At 32.3% G+C, this 14972-nt stretch overlaps 2 protein-coding genes across 4 annotated transcripts; one reads left to right on the top strand and one right to left on the bottom strand.

Moving 5' to 3' along the window:
* Nucleotides 1-1151: 1151 nt before the first annotated feature.
* LOC114190247 (shugoshin-1-like) lies at nt 1152-4002 on the bottom strand. Of its 3 annotated transcripts, none has more exons than XM_028079054.1 (12): nt 3769-4002; nt 3302-3456; nt 3154-3191; nt 2931-3039; nt 2815-2838; nt 2651-2719; nt 2510-2557; nt 2317-2407; nt 2170-2227; nt 1874-2040; nt 1735-1792; nt 1152-1629 (listed from the first exon to the last, which is right to left on the bottom strand). In XM_028079054.1, exons 1-12 carry the CDS (start codon nt 3824-3826, stop codon nt 1308-1310), a joined length of 1197 nt encoding a protein of 398 aa, XP_027934855.1. In that variant the 5' UTR covers nt 3827-4002; the 3' UTR covers nt 1152-1307. The 3 variants fall into 3 exon arrangements, with proteins under 3 accessions (XP_027934855.1, XP_027934856.1, XP_027934857.1); XM_028079055.1 differs by having other exon boundaries at nt 3181-3191; XM_028079056.1 differs by lacking the exon at nt 2651-2719.
* Nucleotides 4003-10095: 6093 nt separating this feature from the next.
* Nucleotides 10096-13427, top strand: LOC114192285 (protein SMAX1-LIKE 3-like). Its single transcript, XM_028081963.1, has 3 exons — nt 10096-11641; nt 11736-11973; nt 12064-13427. Exons 1-3 carry the CDS (start codon nt 10464-10466, stop codon nt 13186-13188), a joined length of 2541 nt encoding a protein of 846 aa, XP_027937764.1. The 5' UTR covers nt 10096-10463; the 3' UTR covers nt 13189-13427.
* Nucleotides 13428-14972: the final 1545 nt, after the last annotated feature.

Raw genomic sequence — 14972 nt, 5'->3', positions numbered from 1 at the left:
TAATAAAATAAAATTACAATTTACCTTTTAAATACCCCAAAAGTATTATGTGTGGTTTATTGAGATATTTTATATTGTTTTGTTGCTATGACGGTGTATATGATGTTAAGCATTTTCTTTTAGTAAGTCTGTTTTATATGTGTAAATAAATGTTATCATAGTAAAATATAATGGTTGGTGTGACTTTTTCTGGTGAGAGCCAATATTTGCATTCTCATTATGGTGGTATTGGCAACAAGGCTTGGTAGAAAGGATTGGCAAAGAGAGTTGCTTAAGGTGTATGAAATCTGATAAAATTTTTGGAACATTTAATGTGAAGATTTTATTTGGTTAATAATGTAGGTGGAAGAAGAAAATACAGAGCTGCAAAAGGCAAAAGAATAAACTTTTACGCCAAGACCCAAATGAAACTTTCTTTTGGATACCCAATTTAATCCATAGAGGTGAGATAAAAGCAATTTACAGACTTGTTCTAAAGCTGGGTAAAATTAGTCTTCATAATTACTTGAATTAATCTCAACAATAAATTTTTATATTCAAACAAAACAAGGTGAAAGGAATTGAAATTTAGATGCAAAAAACAAACAGACCCTAACCGTCTTGAATCCTGATATCTATTGTTCAGTCAAATTTCATCCAATTATTAGCTCTACATTCATTATCTAGGAACTCCTCTTTTTTCGTTTTTATTAATTTTGTAAGTTTTGGAAAATAAAATAAGGATACACATGTTAAACTTTCATTTTCTCTCGATTTGAACGTATTCGGCTGCGTGCAAACTCACGTTTCACGCTCCAATATTCATAATGTATGCTAATCTATACGATACTTCTATAAATAAAATAGTTATGTAATTATAAACTAATATCTTCAAGCTTTCCTACCTACGAATCTGAATTTTTTTATCAATATTGCTTTTTTGATAAATTTATCTTAATAAAAATAGTTTGTAAACTAGATTCTCGACAAAATGGAGTTCAGGTAAAATTAAATTTGCAAAAAGATAATGATTCTCTACCCACATGATCCACTCCTACCTTACATTTTTTGGCCGTGAACTCCTTTTCTCACTTTGAAAACAGAAAGTTACTTCGCTCCCTTTTTGAAAATCTACCACTTAATTTAAATTTACAGTATTAAGGGAAGGAATAAGCCAGGAAAATCAACAAACGGATCAAATAAGCTACATCAGTTTTCAATGATGCAAGGACCTAACACAAGAAGCTACAATTCAAAAAAACAACAGAACACTACCACCACTGTACTATGTAACTGGATGTCCAGCATGAGCAGTTTCCACTTCATTCTCATGCAGAGTTGTTCACAATGAAATTGCCTGATTTATCTCTGCGCATCTTCACATTGATTGGAACTTCCTTGTAGGACACAACCTTCTCAACTGTGCGACGCAATGGCCGCCCAACAGATGATCTGCGATTTTCCTGAGACTCAAATGAACAGGAATTGTTTTCTTGTCCAGAAGTTAATGTTGACGTTGGACAACATTTTTCTGACACATCATCAGATAATTGGGAGACATTAAATTTTGCATCATCTAACACAATTAAGTCCTCTGTTGGCTCTGGATTCTCTGGCTTGAACCTGTTAGTTTGTCTTCTCGTACTATTCCTGTAGATAACTCTCAATGATAGGTATAAGCAGGTTTTTTATTGTCTAAATTAGTCACAAATTCCAGCTATTAAATTCAATCATAACGTGGGAGTATAAGCTTACCTCTTGTTTTCAATGTTCTTTTTGGCGTGAACTGGTTCAGTGTTAGTAGGTCTTGAAGCTGCATGCAAAGAATATGCATAAGGCTCGATATAGCAAGACTGCACGAAAGTAAGAAAGTGGACAAGTTGTGTAAAGTTACATTCTGTAGCTTCCCTGGCTTCGTCATGAACCTTGGACTCCAACGATGTGGTCCCACTTTCATTAGCCTTTGAAATATCTTTTTTTACTTCAACAACCTCCACTGAATCTTCTGTTGGTTCTGGTTTTTCATCTTTCAACCCAGTGGATTGCCTTCTCAAACTATACCTGCATTGTATATTCAAGGGACTTATATGAGCTACCTTGTTCCTTAGTAGTAACTTGTATGTAGTGTACAAAGTCAAATTTTGGAATTCAGAAATTAGTGCAACGTAGTAAACAAACTCAAACTCATACCTTTGGTTGTCGACCCTTTCCATGGATTTGACTTGTTTACTTACGGCAGGTGCAGAGGCTGCATGAGAGAAAGACCTCTTTAGAGATTTACATTAAAAATGCTTGCACACACACACACTCACACACGAAGTGGGTCCACTACCGTACATCGAGGTTTGGACACTCTCCTCCTTTTTGCATTCCCCCGGTTATCTTCTGGGAATGACTGAACTGACTGCTTATTGGGGCATGCTCTCACCTAATAGTTGTTAAGATAAAAGGTGAATTGTTGCCGTGCCACTAAGAAGGGAATGAAGACCCACTAGCAGAAGGAACAAATAATGGAAAATTCATACAGTACCTCTTTAACATTAGTTTCATGCTTCAATTGAACTGTGTGCTCTTTTGTCTACAGAAAGAAAATTGCAAGTCAAAAACAAAGATTAAGGCTTGATCACTTGCTCATTTGCAATTTATCATCTTAGAGATGCATCAAACTGACCGTCAATTCTAATTTCATGGCATTGAGTATCCCATTTTTCATTCCTAGTTCAAACTGAAGTTCCCTTTGCTGAATGGCAACAAATTCAATATCACTCAACTCATCAAAAGAAAATTAAAAGCAATAAGTGGCACAACAAGCACCAACAGTTTTCATTGACTCACCTTCTGTCTACTTGAATTAATCTCCTGTATTGCATAGTCAAACACATAACAGCAATTGTAGATTAGATTTTCAACAAGAGCAAAAAACTTTATTATTAAAAACATTTGGTCCATACCGCCAGCATTTGACTATTTGTGAGGGCAAGTTCCGCATTTTGCATCCTTAGTTTCTGATAATTGCTTTGACACTTCTGTAGCTCAGCTTTACAAGATTCTATAAACGCACTGTCCACACAAGTTAAGATAACACCAGTGAATGAAAACTATCACCACCAAAATCACAGACCAGAGACAAAGCACAGAAAAGTAGACCAAATCCAAAGAGAAAGTATAAATTACTCTCTATTAGCAAGATGCTTCACTAACATTTCCTTGTCCTGGGAAACAAATTCAAAACATACATCAGCAAAGTATGAAGCTAATGAGAGAAACAAAACAAAAACGAAACACGAGAAGTATACATGTAAGTGTAGTATATATAATGTACCTTAAGAAGGTGTTCAACAGAGACGTGTTGTTTTGGTTGTTGGTACAAGTTGGTTACATCAGCAAGAATTTTGTTTTGGGAAGCTCCAACTTCAACCCCGACACCCACATAAACAGAATCTCCCTTCACCCCTTTCACTCTCTTTGCTTTTACACCTGCAACTCGTGAAGTGAGATTTCAGATTAAAAATTCTCATATTTGCATGTAGAATTTCGTTTGGACTTGGGAGCTTCGACAAATCTTGTGGATGGAAAAAACATACGAGCTATATATAACCCCAAATTAGATCTTAAAATGTAAACTATACCCGACACAATAACTCGATTGGAGCGAGAGAACCCTAATCGAAGGCAAAATATGGCGGTGAAAGATGAATGAAATCATTAAAGGAGTAAAAGACGGAAATGAGAAAACCCTAAGGCAGAGAAAGAAAGGGAGACGATTTGAGAGAGGAGAAGAATGAGCACCTCCAACGGCGTCGGAATTGGAGTTGAGGAAGACAGTGCCACCACCTTCCGCTTCCATAACTCCCTTTCTCTGCTTCCGCCCGTGTTACTGTGTGGATTGAAGAGAGAAGGAAATTTCGAATTGGGATCGTCACGACTCAAAAAACTAGAGACAAACGGCTTCCCAAACCTAATTCCAAACCTCCGTTTTGAATCTTCTATCTCCCAACGGTCTCTACTGTTTTTTTTCACTCCCATTCTTTTAACATCTATAACAATAATATACGCGAATTTCTATTTATATAATATACGGAAATGGAAAATACTTTAATTTTAAATTCTTTGCCAAAAATAAATATACGCGAATTTCTATTTATATAATATTCTTGTATGGGTACCATAATTTTAATTTTCCTAACTTTAATTTAAATTTGATCTGTATACTTCTTGATTTTGCAAGTTTTTTTTTTTTTTTCGTTTTAATTCCTCTTCATTGCAGAAAAATATAAATGCGTTTTTTTATATGCATTGGCAAAATAAATTTAAAAAAAAAAAGTACTGTGAATTGATGTCCTATTTTACGTTTTTATAAATGTTTTTAAGTTTAATCACTCGAGCCAAAGTGATTAACGAAATTGAATAAGTTTTTATGAATCACTATTCATATTGTCCTTGAAAGTGCTTTGAGAAATGGCTTTCTTCCTTTATCTCCATAATTTTTTATTACACTTTTAAAATGACCATTTTATTATTTATAAAAGTGGCGTCTGTGTTGTCCGCTAGGTAAATCTTTCGGTTTAAAATTTTTATAACAAGATTTTTGAAACAAAATTAAAAAATGATATATTTTTTAAAATATAAATACATTTTGGAACAATTTTTTAAAAATAAAATTTGTAGAACAAACTTTATAAATCTGCTTTTTGAAATATATGAAATGTGTTCTGCATCGAATTTAAAAAAAAAAAAAACGACAATGTCAATAGTAACATGGTGTAACAAAGAGAATTACATTGATATGGGTACAAATAATAATAACAGGAGTGCAGGAAGAAAAGGCCTGACAAATTTACAGTGATGTTCCAATTTCTAATAATATGAATTTTTTGGAAAATTAGGGGTGTGACCTACATGGGCTTCACCTGGTCGGAAACAAAAGCCCACAATACTCATCACCAATAAATTACACTTAGCTTTTACAAAAATTTATATAAACTTAATTTAACTTACATCAACTCATTTAATTTTCTTTCTCTTTAAAATATTTATGACTAAAAGCGAACGTAACGTAAACGTCAGTAAAATATTACATTAATGCTTTTCATGATAAAAATTGGTGACGGACTTATTGACTTATTTAGACTCTATTATCAATATAAACATGAGTATTTTGGAATCATATGTGATATTTTTCATTTTTTTTTTTCAAGTTGCTTGTTAGTGTGGAAAAAATAATTAAGAAAATACAAAAGAACTTGTTATGGGGATGGGTCAAGAAGGAAGATTGCATGGATGAAATGAGATTTCACCTGTAAAATCAAAGAAAATCAAAGAAGAGAGTGGTCTTGGAGTAAAGGATTTGAAATTGTTTAAATGACTTTATTGGAAAAATGGAAGTGAAGACTTGGAAAGGAGGATAGGGGGTTATGGAAAGATATTCCAGATTCAAAGTATGGATCTTGGAGAGCGTTAGATGAGATAAAGGAATCAAATCACGAGTCTTGGTAGTGGAGATATGTTAGGAGAATATGTGGGGATGACAAAATGATAATTGGTTTGGTAGTAATTTGAAATGGAGCATGGGTGAAGGTAATAAAATAAGGTTCCATTGGTAGTATATTACTTCTTGAGTGGATAGCTCCAGTTCCATTGCTAGTATCGCCTTCAGTTCCTAAATATGTTTTCAAATATACACAATAAACTAAAATCATGTTAAATTGATCTGTCTTTATATATGTTAACTCAGATCAACACAGACTCAATATAGAAATATTTGAGTTAGACCCAACACAAACTAAATAAAGGAACTCACATTAAGATGAGTTAAACTAAGTGAAAAGAATCAAAGTCGTGTTGAGTTAATCCAAGTGCATATTGGATCGAATAGGCCTCAATAAACGTTGAATCAAGTATTATTCAGACTTAAGTCAAACCAAGTTGGTTTGATTCATCTAAAACATTGGTTGAAATATTTTTATAGTTTTTTTTCTGTTTTTGGTACGTGATGTAAACTAGTATGTATCTACTTTTTTTTTTGTATATTTATTTTCTAAACTAGTTTCCCTTATGTAATTATTATTCTTTTTTATTTTTGTGCAATGCTTTTTATTACAAATGAATGATTGAATTACTTGTTAAATAAAAAAAAAGTTTAATTAGTCGAATGGTACTCACTTTTGTTTGGATGTGTCAATTTGGTACCCACTTTTAAATGTGTCAATTGAGTCCCAAATGTTGAAAAGATGTCTCAATTAGGTTTCTTTCAGAAAAAAAAAATTATTAACACAATTAACGATATTGATATTTAAAATGATTTGCAAAATTAAGTATTAATATTTATATTAAAATTCGGTGATAAAAGTCATAAATAAAGTTAACTCTACTAATAATTTGTTTCTGAAAGGAACATAATCGAAATACTTTTTAAAAAATTAGGACTCAATTAATATTATTTTAAAAACAGATATTAAATTGACACATCTAAAAGAAAGTGGGTACCATTTGACTAATTAAATCATAAAAAAAATTGTGACAACTAATTTTAGAAACCACAACAATGATCATTACAGAATTTAGAAACTATTATAATAATAATAATAATAAACTGAAGATTGAAAAAAAAAGATAAAATAGCAGTAATATCAAATTTAGAAATTTCTTTACTATTTATTTTAACTTTTGGAGATTTTCAATTTCAAGGAGTATTAGTTAGAATCTTATTTTGCGTGAAAAAAGTTACAGTGATTTGGTATTCAAAGCAGAGCATTTTGAAGGTCGATATCGGATGATGGAAACAAAAACAAAGGTCAATATCAGTAATCCTGAATTTCTAAAAATATTCTCATAATTTTGACTGCAACACTCGTGGTACCAATTGTCTCATTCTTTCAAAACTCAGGCATGAGTTTTGAAAATGGAAGCTTATTGCAGTAGCATCACAGGTAACCCTGGTTTTGTTTTGTTGTTATTTAAGAAAGAAAAAGTTTATAAGATGTGAAGGTATGATGGAGTAAAAATGATTTTTGATTTTGAAATGGATGTGTTGTCCATTCTATATCGAAGAGGGATCCACATTATTCTCTTCACGATAGAGTCAAGTCAAGTCAAAGTCTAAATTCCATCCTTCGTATTCATTCTTTCATTCATGTCTTTTGAAAGGAATATTAATAGATCATACCTTTGGCTATACTATACTATACCATAGCCTCCATGACATGACCACTGCCTTCACACAATAATGCACTCTCTCCATTATACTATAAATCATGCAAACCATATTTCACCATTCAAACCCTAACAACTTCATTGCTTTCGTTGTGCTGAAACAAATATCAAAACATTAAAAATACTAAGTAACTACACACTAAGAGCAAAGGGTGGAATTTCTTATGAGAGTTTTGTTATTAAATCAACAATCATGTCATTAATTCACTGAAACTTCAAATACAGGTGTAAATTCTACGATGAGTAAATATAAGAAAGTTGAATACATGAGAAAAGACACACAAACTTTTTGTTTTAATGTTTTGGATTGAAAGTAGTGTCAACAGTTTATTTATATTGAGTTTGTATTTCTTTGATATTATGTCACCCCATTAAATCTCTCTTGTAAAATCTTAAGTTGTATTAGAGTCGGAGATTTATTTTATGACCAGACCGACTATCAAAAATCATGTCTTATTGATGTTGTGTCTCCTCAATGAATCCTCTCAACAAACCCATTAGTAGTACTAGAGTTGAAGATTAATATTGGTGACCAGCTAAGGCGAGTCCTTATATCAAAACTCTTCTTAATAAAGGATCGGGCAAGCATGTCTCGTTAAATTGAATGATAGTACAAGAAGGGTTATTTATGGTTAGTTTGAGCGGGAAGTGTCAATGTGAAGGGACTCACACTTAAGGGTGGATTATTGGAAATTTGGAATGTCAATCTAAATCTCACTTTGAGTAAAAGTGAAAAAATCGAACATCATATAAGGATGAAGACTTATAAACTCGTTATTTTAAGGGTTTTTTATTAAATATGGTGTCAATCTCTTATGTGTGGATTGAACTCACGTTTCATCAGTATTGTTTCCTCTCGGTGATTCTCCAATATGAGACCTATAATAATACTTTTTGTTGTATTTTTTATCTATAATTCTACTCTTATTTGTGAGATGTGTTATGATTTATCATTGTTGTTGTGTATCTGCAATGAATTATTTCAAAAGCTTTATCATCCGCTAAGTCACACATTATTAAAAACAAAAGATGTTAAATAGTATATAAAAAATTATAAAACTAAATTTTTAATGTCTTAAGTTGAACATGGTATAAATTTTTTAATCGACGGTGAATTTCTCTTTGGACTTCCTATCTCGAAATACTCAAAAGAAAAGTTTATTTGCCTTTTTTCTTTTAAATGGGTATGTTTTCTTAGTTGGTGATGTTATGTTCCTTTTGTATATCTTTGTTGCGTTTTTTACGTGTCAGGGGAATTTCCATACCTTCTATAGTAGCACTGTTTTCTTTGTGCAGAGAAAATATCTCCATCCTTTCTGTCTTCTTTGCTTCTGCTTCACTCCTAACTGTGAATTCAAATTTACCATTCTACAGATCAGTTATTTTATCAAGTCTTTATGATAAAATAGTTTAGGGTTTAGGGTAAAAATAAAATAACCCTATTTTTTTTTATTTAAAGGATTTAATCAAAATTTCAATATTTTTTAACCAATCAATTGATTTTTTTTTTAATTTTCTTATTCCTTATTTGTATTTTCACCTTACCCAACACATTGAAATGGGAGAAGAAGCCAAAGCCCAATAATTGATTATAGGCTTGGGAAGCAGAAAGTGTTTTGGACCGGAGCCACTCTAACTTTGCCTATTAGTGCAAAACGGGGTTTTGTGAAGTTTTCTTTTTACTGGTTTTTTAGTGAGATGTTATTTTAATAAATCTTTCCTCAATGAAAACATGTACTTAAATCTTTCCATTCGAACCCAGCCATATAGATTAATTATAGTGTTAATTTAAAAAATCAAATACAAATATATAAGTAACTTTGTAATCATAGAATTACTTATTTTTCTTTTCTAAAAATAAAAGCTTTAATTAATTTTTATATTACTTTCTTCTCAATGAAAAATACTTCTCGCTCTAGTTCATTTTTTTAATTTTTATTTCTTGCAACATTTAATTATATTTTTTCAATTTTTATGTTACAGATTTTATATTGACTAAAAATAAAATGAATTTACTGTAATTTTAATTTTAATTTTTATCTTATAAATTAATTTTGTAAACTTAAATTAAAATAAATCTATTTTTTTAAGATTATATCAATCATCTGAACCCTATTTTAATAAAATGTATCTTCTAACATCGATTAGTATTTAATATAACTTTTATGCATTAAATGCGTTTTCCATATTACTCTAAAGTGTATACTTTTCGCAGTGACACTGCATGATATGGTATTAAATTAGTTTCGTATTACATAAACACATCTCTACTTGTTCTAAGTGATTTTTGATCTGAATATGTTTGATAACTTTATTGCGACAAACTGAGAAAGGTTAAGAAGAGAATAACATCCCAGACCCCATTGTTGAATGTTGAAAGTTATTGCGACAAAGTTTGAGTAGGAAAATAATTAAGAAGCAGAATTAGGATACAATAGAACATAAGATGCAGAGAAGCAGAAGATAATGTTGTTGTGTGTGATTGAGAAGAGGATTATGATGTTGTGTTCTTATTTCTGAAAATGTGTCAGGCAACAGAAAACCATGGATGGAGAAGAGAAGAGAGTGAGTGAGAAAAGCCAAGTTTTGAGGAAGGAATTAGAAGAGAGAGAGTTAGCAGTATTATTATTTTAACAGCAACATTGGTTTTCATGCAATCTGTTTTATTTGTAGGTTTGCGATTATTCCATCAATCATTCAAGGCATTATTCCCTCTTCTCCTCGATAAAAGATAAAAGCTAAAGCCCACCACCACTGTTTCCTCTGTCCATTCAACCAGACAGACACTCTTCTCTTTTCCCTTTTTCTCTCTCCACCACCTTATTCTTAACAAAACCAAATTATTCCATTCATAATCTTTAAACCTTCTTCTCACTTTCCCACTTATTTTGCACTTCCTACAATATTAATCACCACAACCTTTTCATAATCTACTTACCTTACCTTACCTTTACAAACACACAGTTTTTCATTTCATATAAAAAGCCAAAATTTCCCTCACTGACAAGAAAGGCACAAAACTCACACAATATCTATCTTTCAGACGTTGCTATAAGTGTACCAAACAAAGTATAAACCACCATATACAGATACATATCTGCATATCCACCCTTTTCTTTCTAGTTTCTATTACTATACCTCATCTTTCAAACCAGATCAAAAACTCCATTAACTCCTCCTATCTTAGCCTAGCCCTTTTCTACTATATATATATATATACAAACACACACACACACTCTTGTGAGTGTTGTTTTGAATATAGTTGAGAAGATATGAGAGGAGGTATTTGTAGTATACAGCTTCAGGCTCTTACACCTGAGGCTGCAACTGTTGTTAAGCAAGCTGTGAATCTTGCCACAAGAAGAGGTCATGCACAAGTCACTCCTCTTCATGTTGCTAGTGCCATGCTTGCAACTTCCACAGGTCTTCTCCGAAAGGCTTGTCTTCAGTGTCACTCTCATCCTCTTCAGTGCAAGGCTCTTGAGCTTTGTTTCAATGTTGCACTCAACCGTTTGCCAGCTTCCACTTCGAGCCCTCTTTTGGCTCCTCAATATTCCTCCCCTTCACTTTCCAATGCCTTGGTTGCAGCCTTCAAACGTGCGCAGGCTCACCAGCGCCGTGGATCTATCGAGAACCAGCAGCAGCATATCTTGGCCTTGAAGATTGAGGTGGAACAGCTCATAATTTCCATTCTCGACGACCCCAGTGTGAGTAGGGTCATGAGAGAAGCTGGTTTCTCAAGCACCCTTGTGAAAACCAGGGTTGAACAAGCTGTTTCAATGGATGTTTGTTCACAAAAGGCTCCTATCACAGAAAGCACTAAGCCTCATCAAGCTGTTCTTGGTGATGTGTCTCCATCTAGACCTTTTGTTGGGGGACAATTTTTCAAGCCTTTAGACCACCATGTTCACAATGATGATGTAACTAGTGTGTTGAGTGAGTTGGTGAGGAAAAGAAGAAACACAGTTATTGTGGGGGAGAGTGTGAGCATTGCTGAGGGAGTAGCTAGAGGGGTGATGGAGAGGTTTGAGGTAGGGAATGTTCCTGGTGAGTTGAGGTATGTGCAATTTGTGAGCCTTCCTCTTATGTGCTTCAGAAACATTAGCAAGGAGGAAGTTGAACACAAGGTTATGGAGGTTAGAAACCTGGTGAAGAGCTATGTGGGAAGAGGGGTTATTCTTTATTTGGGTGATCTGAAGTGGTTGTTTGAGTTCTGGACAAATTATTGTGAGCAAAAAACAAACTATTACTGTTCTGTGGAGCACATGGTGATGGAGATTAAAAAATTGGTAAGTGGTGGGGAGTCTAGTAGACTGTGGCTTATGGGGATTGCAACTTTTAAGACATACATGAAGTGTAAAATATGTCACCCATCCCTAGAAACTATTTGGGAGCTTCATCCCTTCACAATTCCTGTTGGAAGCCTCAGCCTGAGTTTGAATTTGGATAGGTAATTCTTTATTCTTCTATATTCATTTATTCTCTGGCTTAGACTTTTTTACTTGTTCTGTTGTAGTAACTTCTCTCATGTGTTTTTTCTTCAGTGGTTTTCAAGCTAAAGAAAGAAGCAAGGCATTTTCCAAGGATGCTGCTTTTGAAGATGTAGCAGAAAGAGTTCAAAGCAATCTAACTTGTTGCAGGGATTGCTCAATAAATTTTGAAAAAGAAGCTCAAAGCATAGTTAACAGTGTAAGCAAGAAAGTTTGCACTATCACTACCAGTAACTTGCCAACTTGGCTTCAAAACTGTAAGGAAGAGAAAAGTGACACATTGGAAGTTCAGGTTTGTATCATAGTTAATAACCACACATTATCAAATATTTATCAATTTTTTTTATAACATGCTGACTTATTCTTCTTCTATCTGAAACAGGAAAATGCAAAGCTTAAAGATCTGTGCAAGAAATGGAATTCAGTGTGCAACTCAATACACAGACACCCTTCGGTTTTTGAGAAACCATTTTTTCTTGTTTCATCATCTCCTTCTTCTCCCACTTCTGTTTCTTCACTTGAAAGAAAGTCTAGCTTCCATCACAGCCACCTAAATTGGCCTATCATTTGTGAATCAGAAAAGTCGGCAAAAGAATGTGAGCTATACAGTGAAAGTGGCGATGATGGTTATGACAGCAGTTTCATAATGTTCATGCCAGATAGAGATGTTCCTAAACCAGATCTTTTGTCAAATCCTAACTCAAGCCCCAACTCAGCTTCTTCAAGTGAAGCAGTGGAGGGTTTGGAAAGCACTGAAATGTTCAAGGAACCTAATGATGAGAATCATAAGATTCTTTGTGATGCCTTGGAGAAAAAGGTTCCACAGCATAAAGAAGTTATTCCAGAGATTGCAAGTACGGTTCTTCACTGTAGATCAGGAATGAGAAAAAGAGAGAAGCTCTCGGTGAAGAGAGAGGACAATCAAGAAACATGGATGTTGTTTCTTGGTGTGAATTGTGAAGCGAAAGAGAGCATCTCAAGGGAGTTAGCTAAAGTTGTTTTTGGGTCTTACAGTAACTTTGTCACAATTGGCATGAGCAATTTCTCTTCCCCAGAGGATGATTCCAGTGATGAAAAGTCCAAAAGGAAGAGGCCAAGAGAAGAGTTGAAAAGCACTTATGTTCAAAGATTCGGAGAAGCAGTGAATGAGAACCCTCACAGGGTCTTCTTCTTGGAAGACTTGGATCAAGTTGATTACTTTTCTCAAAAGGGTCTAAAGCAAGCAATTCAAAGTGGAAGGATAACACTTCCTTGTGGTGAATCTGTTCCTCTCAAAGATGCCATTGTCATTTTCTGTTGTGAAAGCTTCTCTTCGCCAAAGTCAAGATCTCCAGTGAGAAAAACATCATCTGAAAACCAAAGGAAAGAGAACACGAATGATGAGAGTTTTTCTATCCTCTCTTTGGATCTCAATATTGCCATTGAAGATGACAGTGGAAATGTAGGTGGATACATTAGTATCCTAGAGTTAGTTGATAAACAAATTAATTTCGACATAGAATTGTGATAGGGAGGGGAAAAGGACAATGATGTTATGTTAAATTTGGTTGTTGTTTTTTTTTTGGATTGTTTTGGAGTTACACTTAGTGGGGTCAGGGAGAAAAGAAAAATATGAATGGAAAAGTTGATTAGATAGAGATATAATATAGCTTCTTAATCTCTGCATGTCTTATGGTTGATTAATGCAGATGGTACATTCAGGAAGAAGAGAATGAGTCTATGTATATGTTAATTAATGTGCTCAAATCTTTTGCATGTAATTTGATTCCTGTTTCTAACTATAAATATATTTTAGTAATTGGTTTCCAATGTTCCATTCAATAATTTTCTCACATTAGTTATCTTAATTCTTACATCATATTTCAGATGTCTTATTTCTTTTATAGCGAGTGTTATGAAAAATTCAAGTGAAAAACTTAAATTTTCAACAATGAAAAAGCTCAAACTATTGTGACATAAATTAAAAACTATAATAATATATATTCTAACATTAATAAAAAGGGGAAAAAATGAAGCCAAAAGGAGAAAAGCACATGCATATTTTTAGATCACTTTTGGGATAACATTTTTATTTTTATTTTTTGTGTGTTTTGTTTCAGAAAAAGAAGTAGAAAATTATCACAGGCCTTCTTCTGTTTCTGAAACAGGACTTTTGCAGCTATAGATATCCTTGGCATTCATACAATTCCTTTGTCAGAACAGTACTATTGCCTCCACTTTATTCTTACATGTCTATTATTAATGTTATAAACTTTTCTTACATTATATATTCTTACATCCGATGGATTATGTTTGATATTTTATAGTCATCGAGAAATTATGATTTTATATATATATAAAGTATATATAAAATATTTGACATTATTTTTATCTCAAAATTTTAAGATAATATATTTATGGGTCTTTTATCTTATATAATATTTAATTTTATATATTATATCCAATGTAAAAATTTTAACTCATACTTAGACTATTTTTAAAACATGTTACCTATTTAATTTAATATATAGAAAGGGAGTTATTTGAAACACAATGAGACATTTGATACAAACAATATTATTTAGGAAAGTTCTAAATCTTGATTCACAGTGTTAATTATGATGCAGTAAGATATCTTTTAAATTATTTTTGTTTAAGTCTTTGATTTACCGTGTCTATAAATGAGAAATTCTTTAAATTCACTGATAACAATTAAGTATGTTTTATCTGTTTTTCATAATAATTGGAGAAACAAAATTAACAAATATGTAAAAATTCAAGTGTAAAAGACTAAATAATGGTAACAACTTTTGAAATACCTTTCAATTAACAAATCAAAATTATAATATGATAATAAGATAATATAAGAGATTTTTTTTTTCTATGAAGAACTTTAGTTATCAATGCTTTTATGTTGATACAATTAATGAACTGATCAGAATAGTTTAGTTTGAGTTTTAAAAAAAATTGTATTTGACCTGATAAATAGTTCTTTTTTTATTCTGTTAATCTAACAAAATAGTATAATTTTCTCGTGAATCAACAAAATACTGTTTAAATAAAGATGTTAATGGGAAAGAAAAGTTAGATAGGTCTTGAAAAGGTTTATGGAAGAATTAATTCATTTCGTAAGCATTCTGCAAAGTTTTTTTTTTTCAAAAGCTTCAAAATCATATTAATTATATAATGAATTTATCAAACATAAATATCAAGTTACATACACAATTCACATCTCGCGCCGATATGTACACACTTTTTAAATATACGTGATATTATATTAGTAAGTGATGATAATATAATATTATTAAGTTA

The sequence above is a fragment of the Vigna unguiculata genome, chromosome 7, assembly GCF_004118075.2.
Source record: "Vigna unguiculata cultivar IT97K-499-35 chromosome 7, ASM411807v1, whole genome shotgun sequence".
In the NCBI taxonomy this organism is placed as follows: domain Eukaryota; kingdom Viridiplantae; phylum Streptophyta; class Magnoliopsida; order Fabales; family Fabaceae; genus Vigna; species Vigna unguiculata.
The sequence above is the reverse complement of the archived record's forward strand: the minus strand, read 5'-3'. Positions and strand labels throughout refer to the sequence as shown.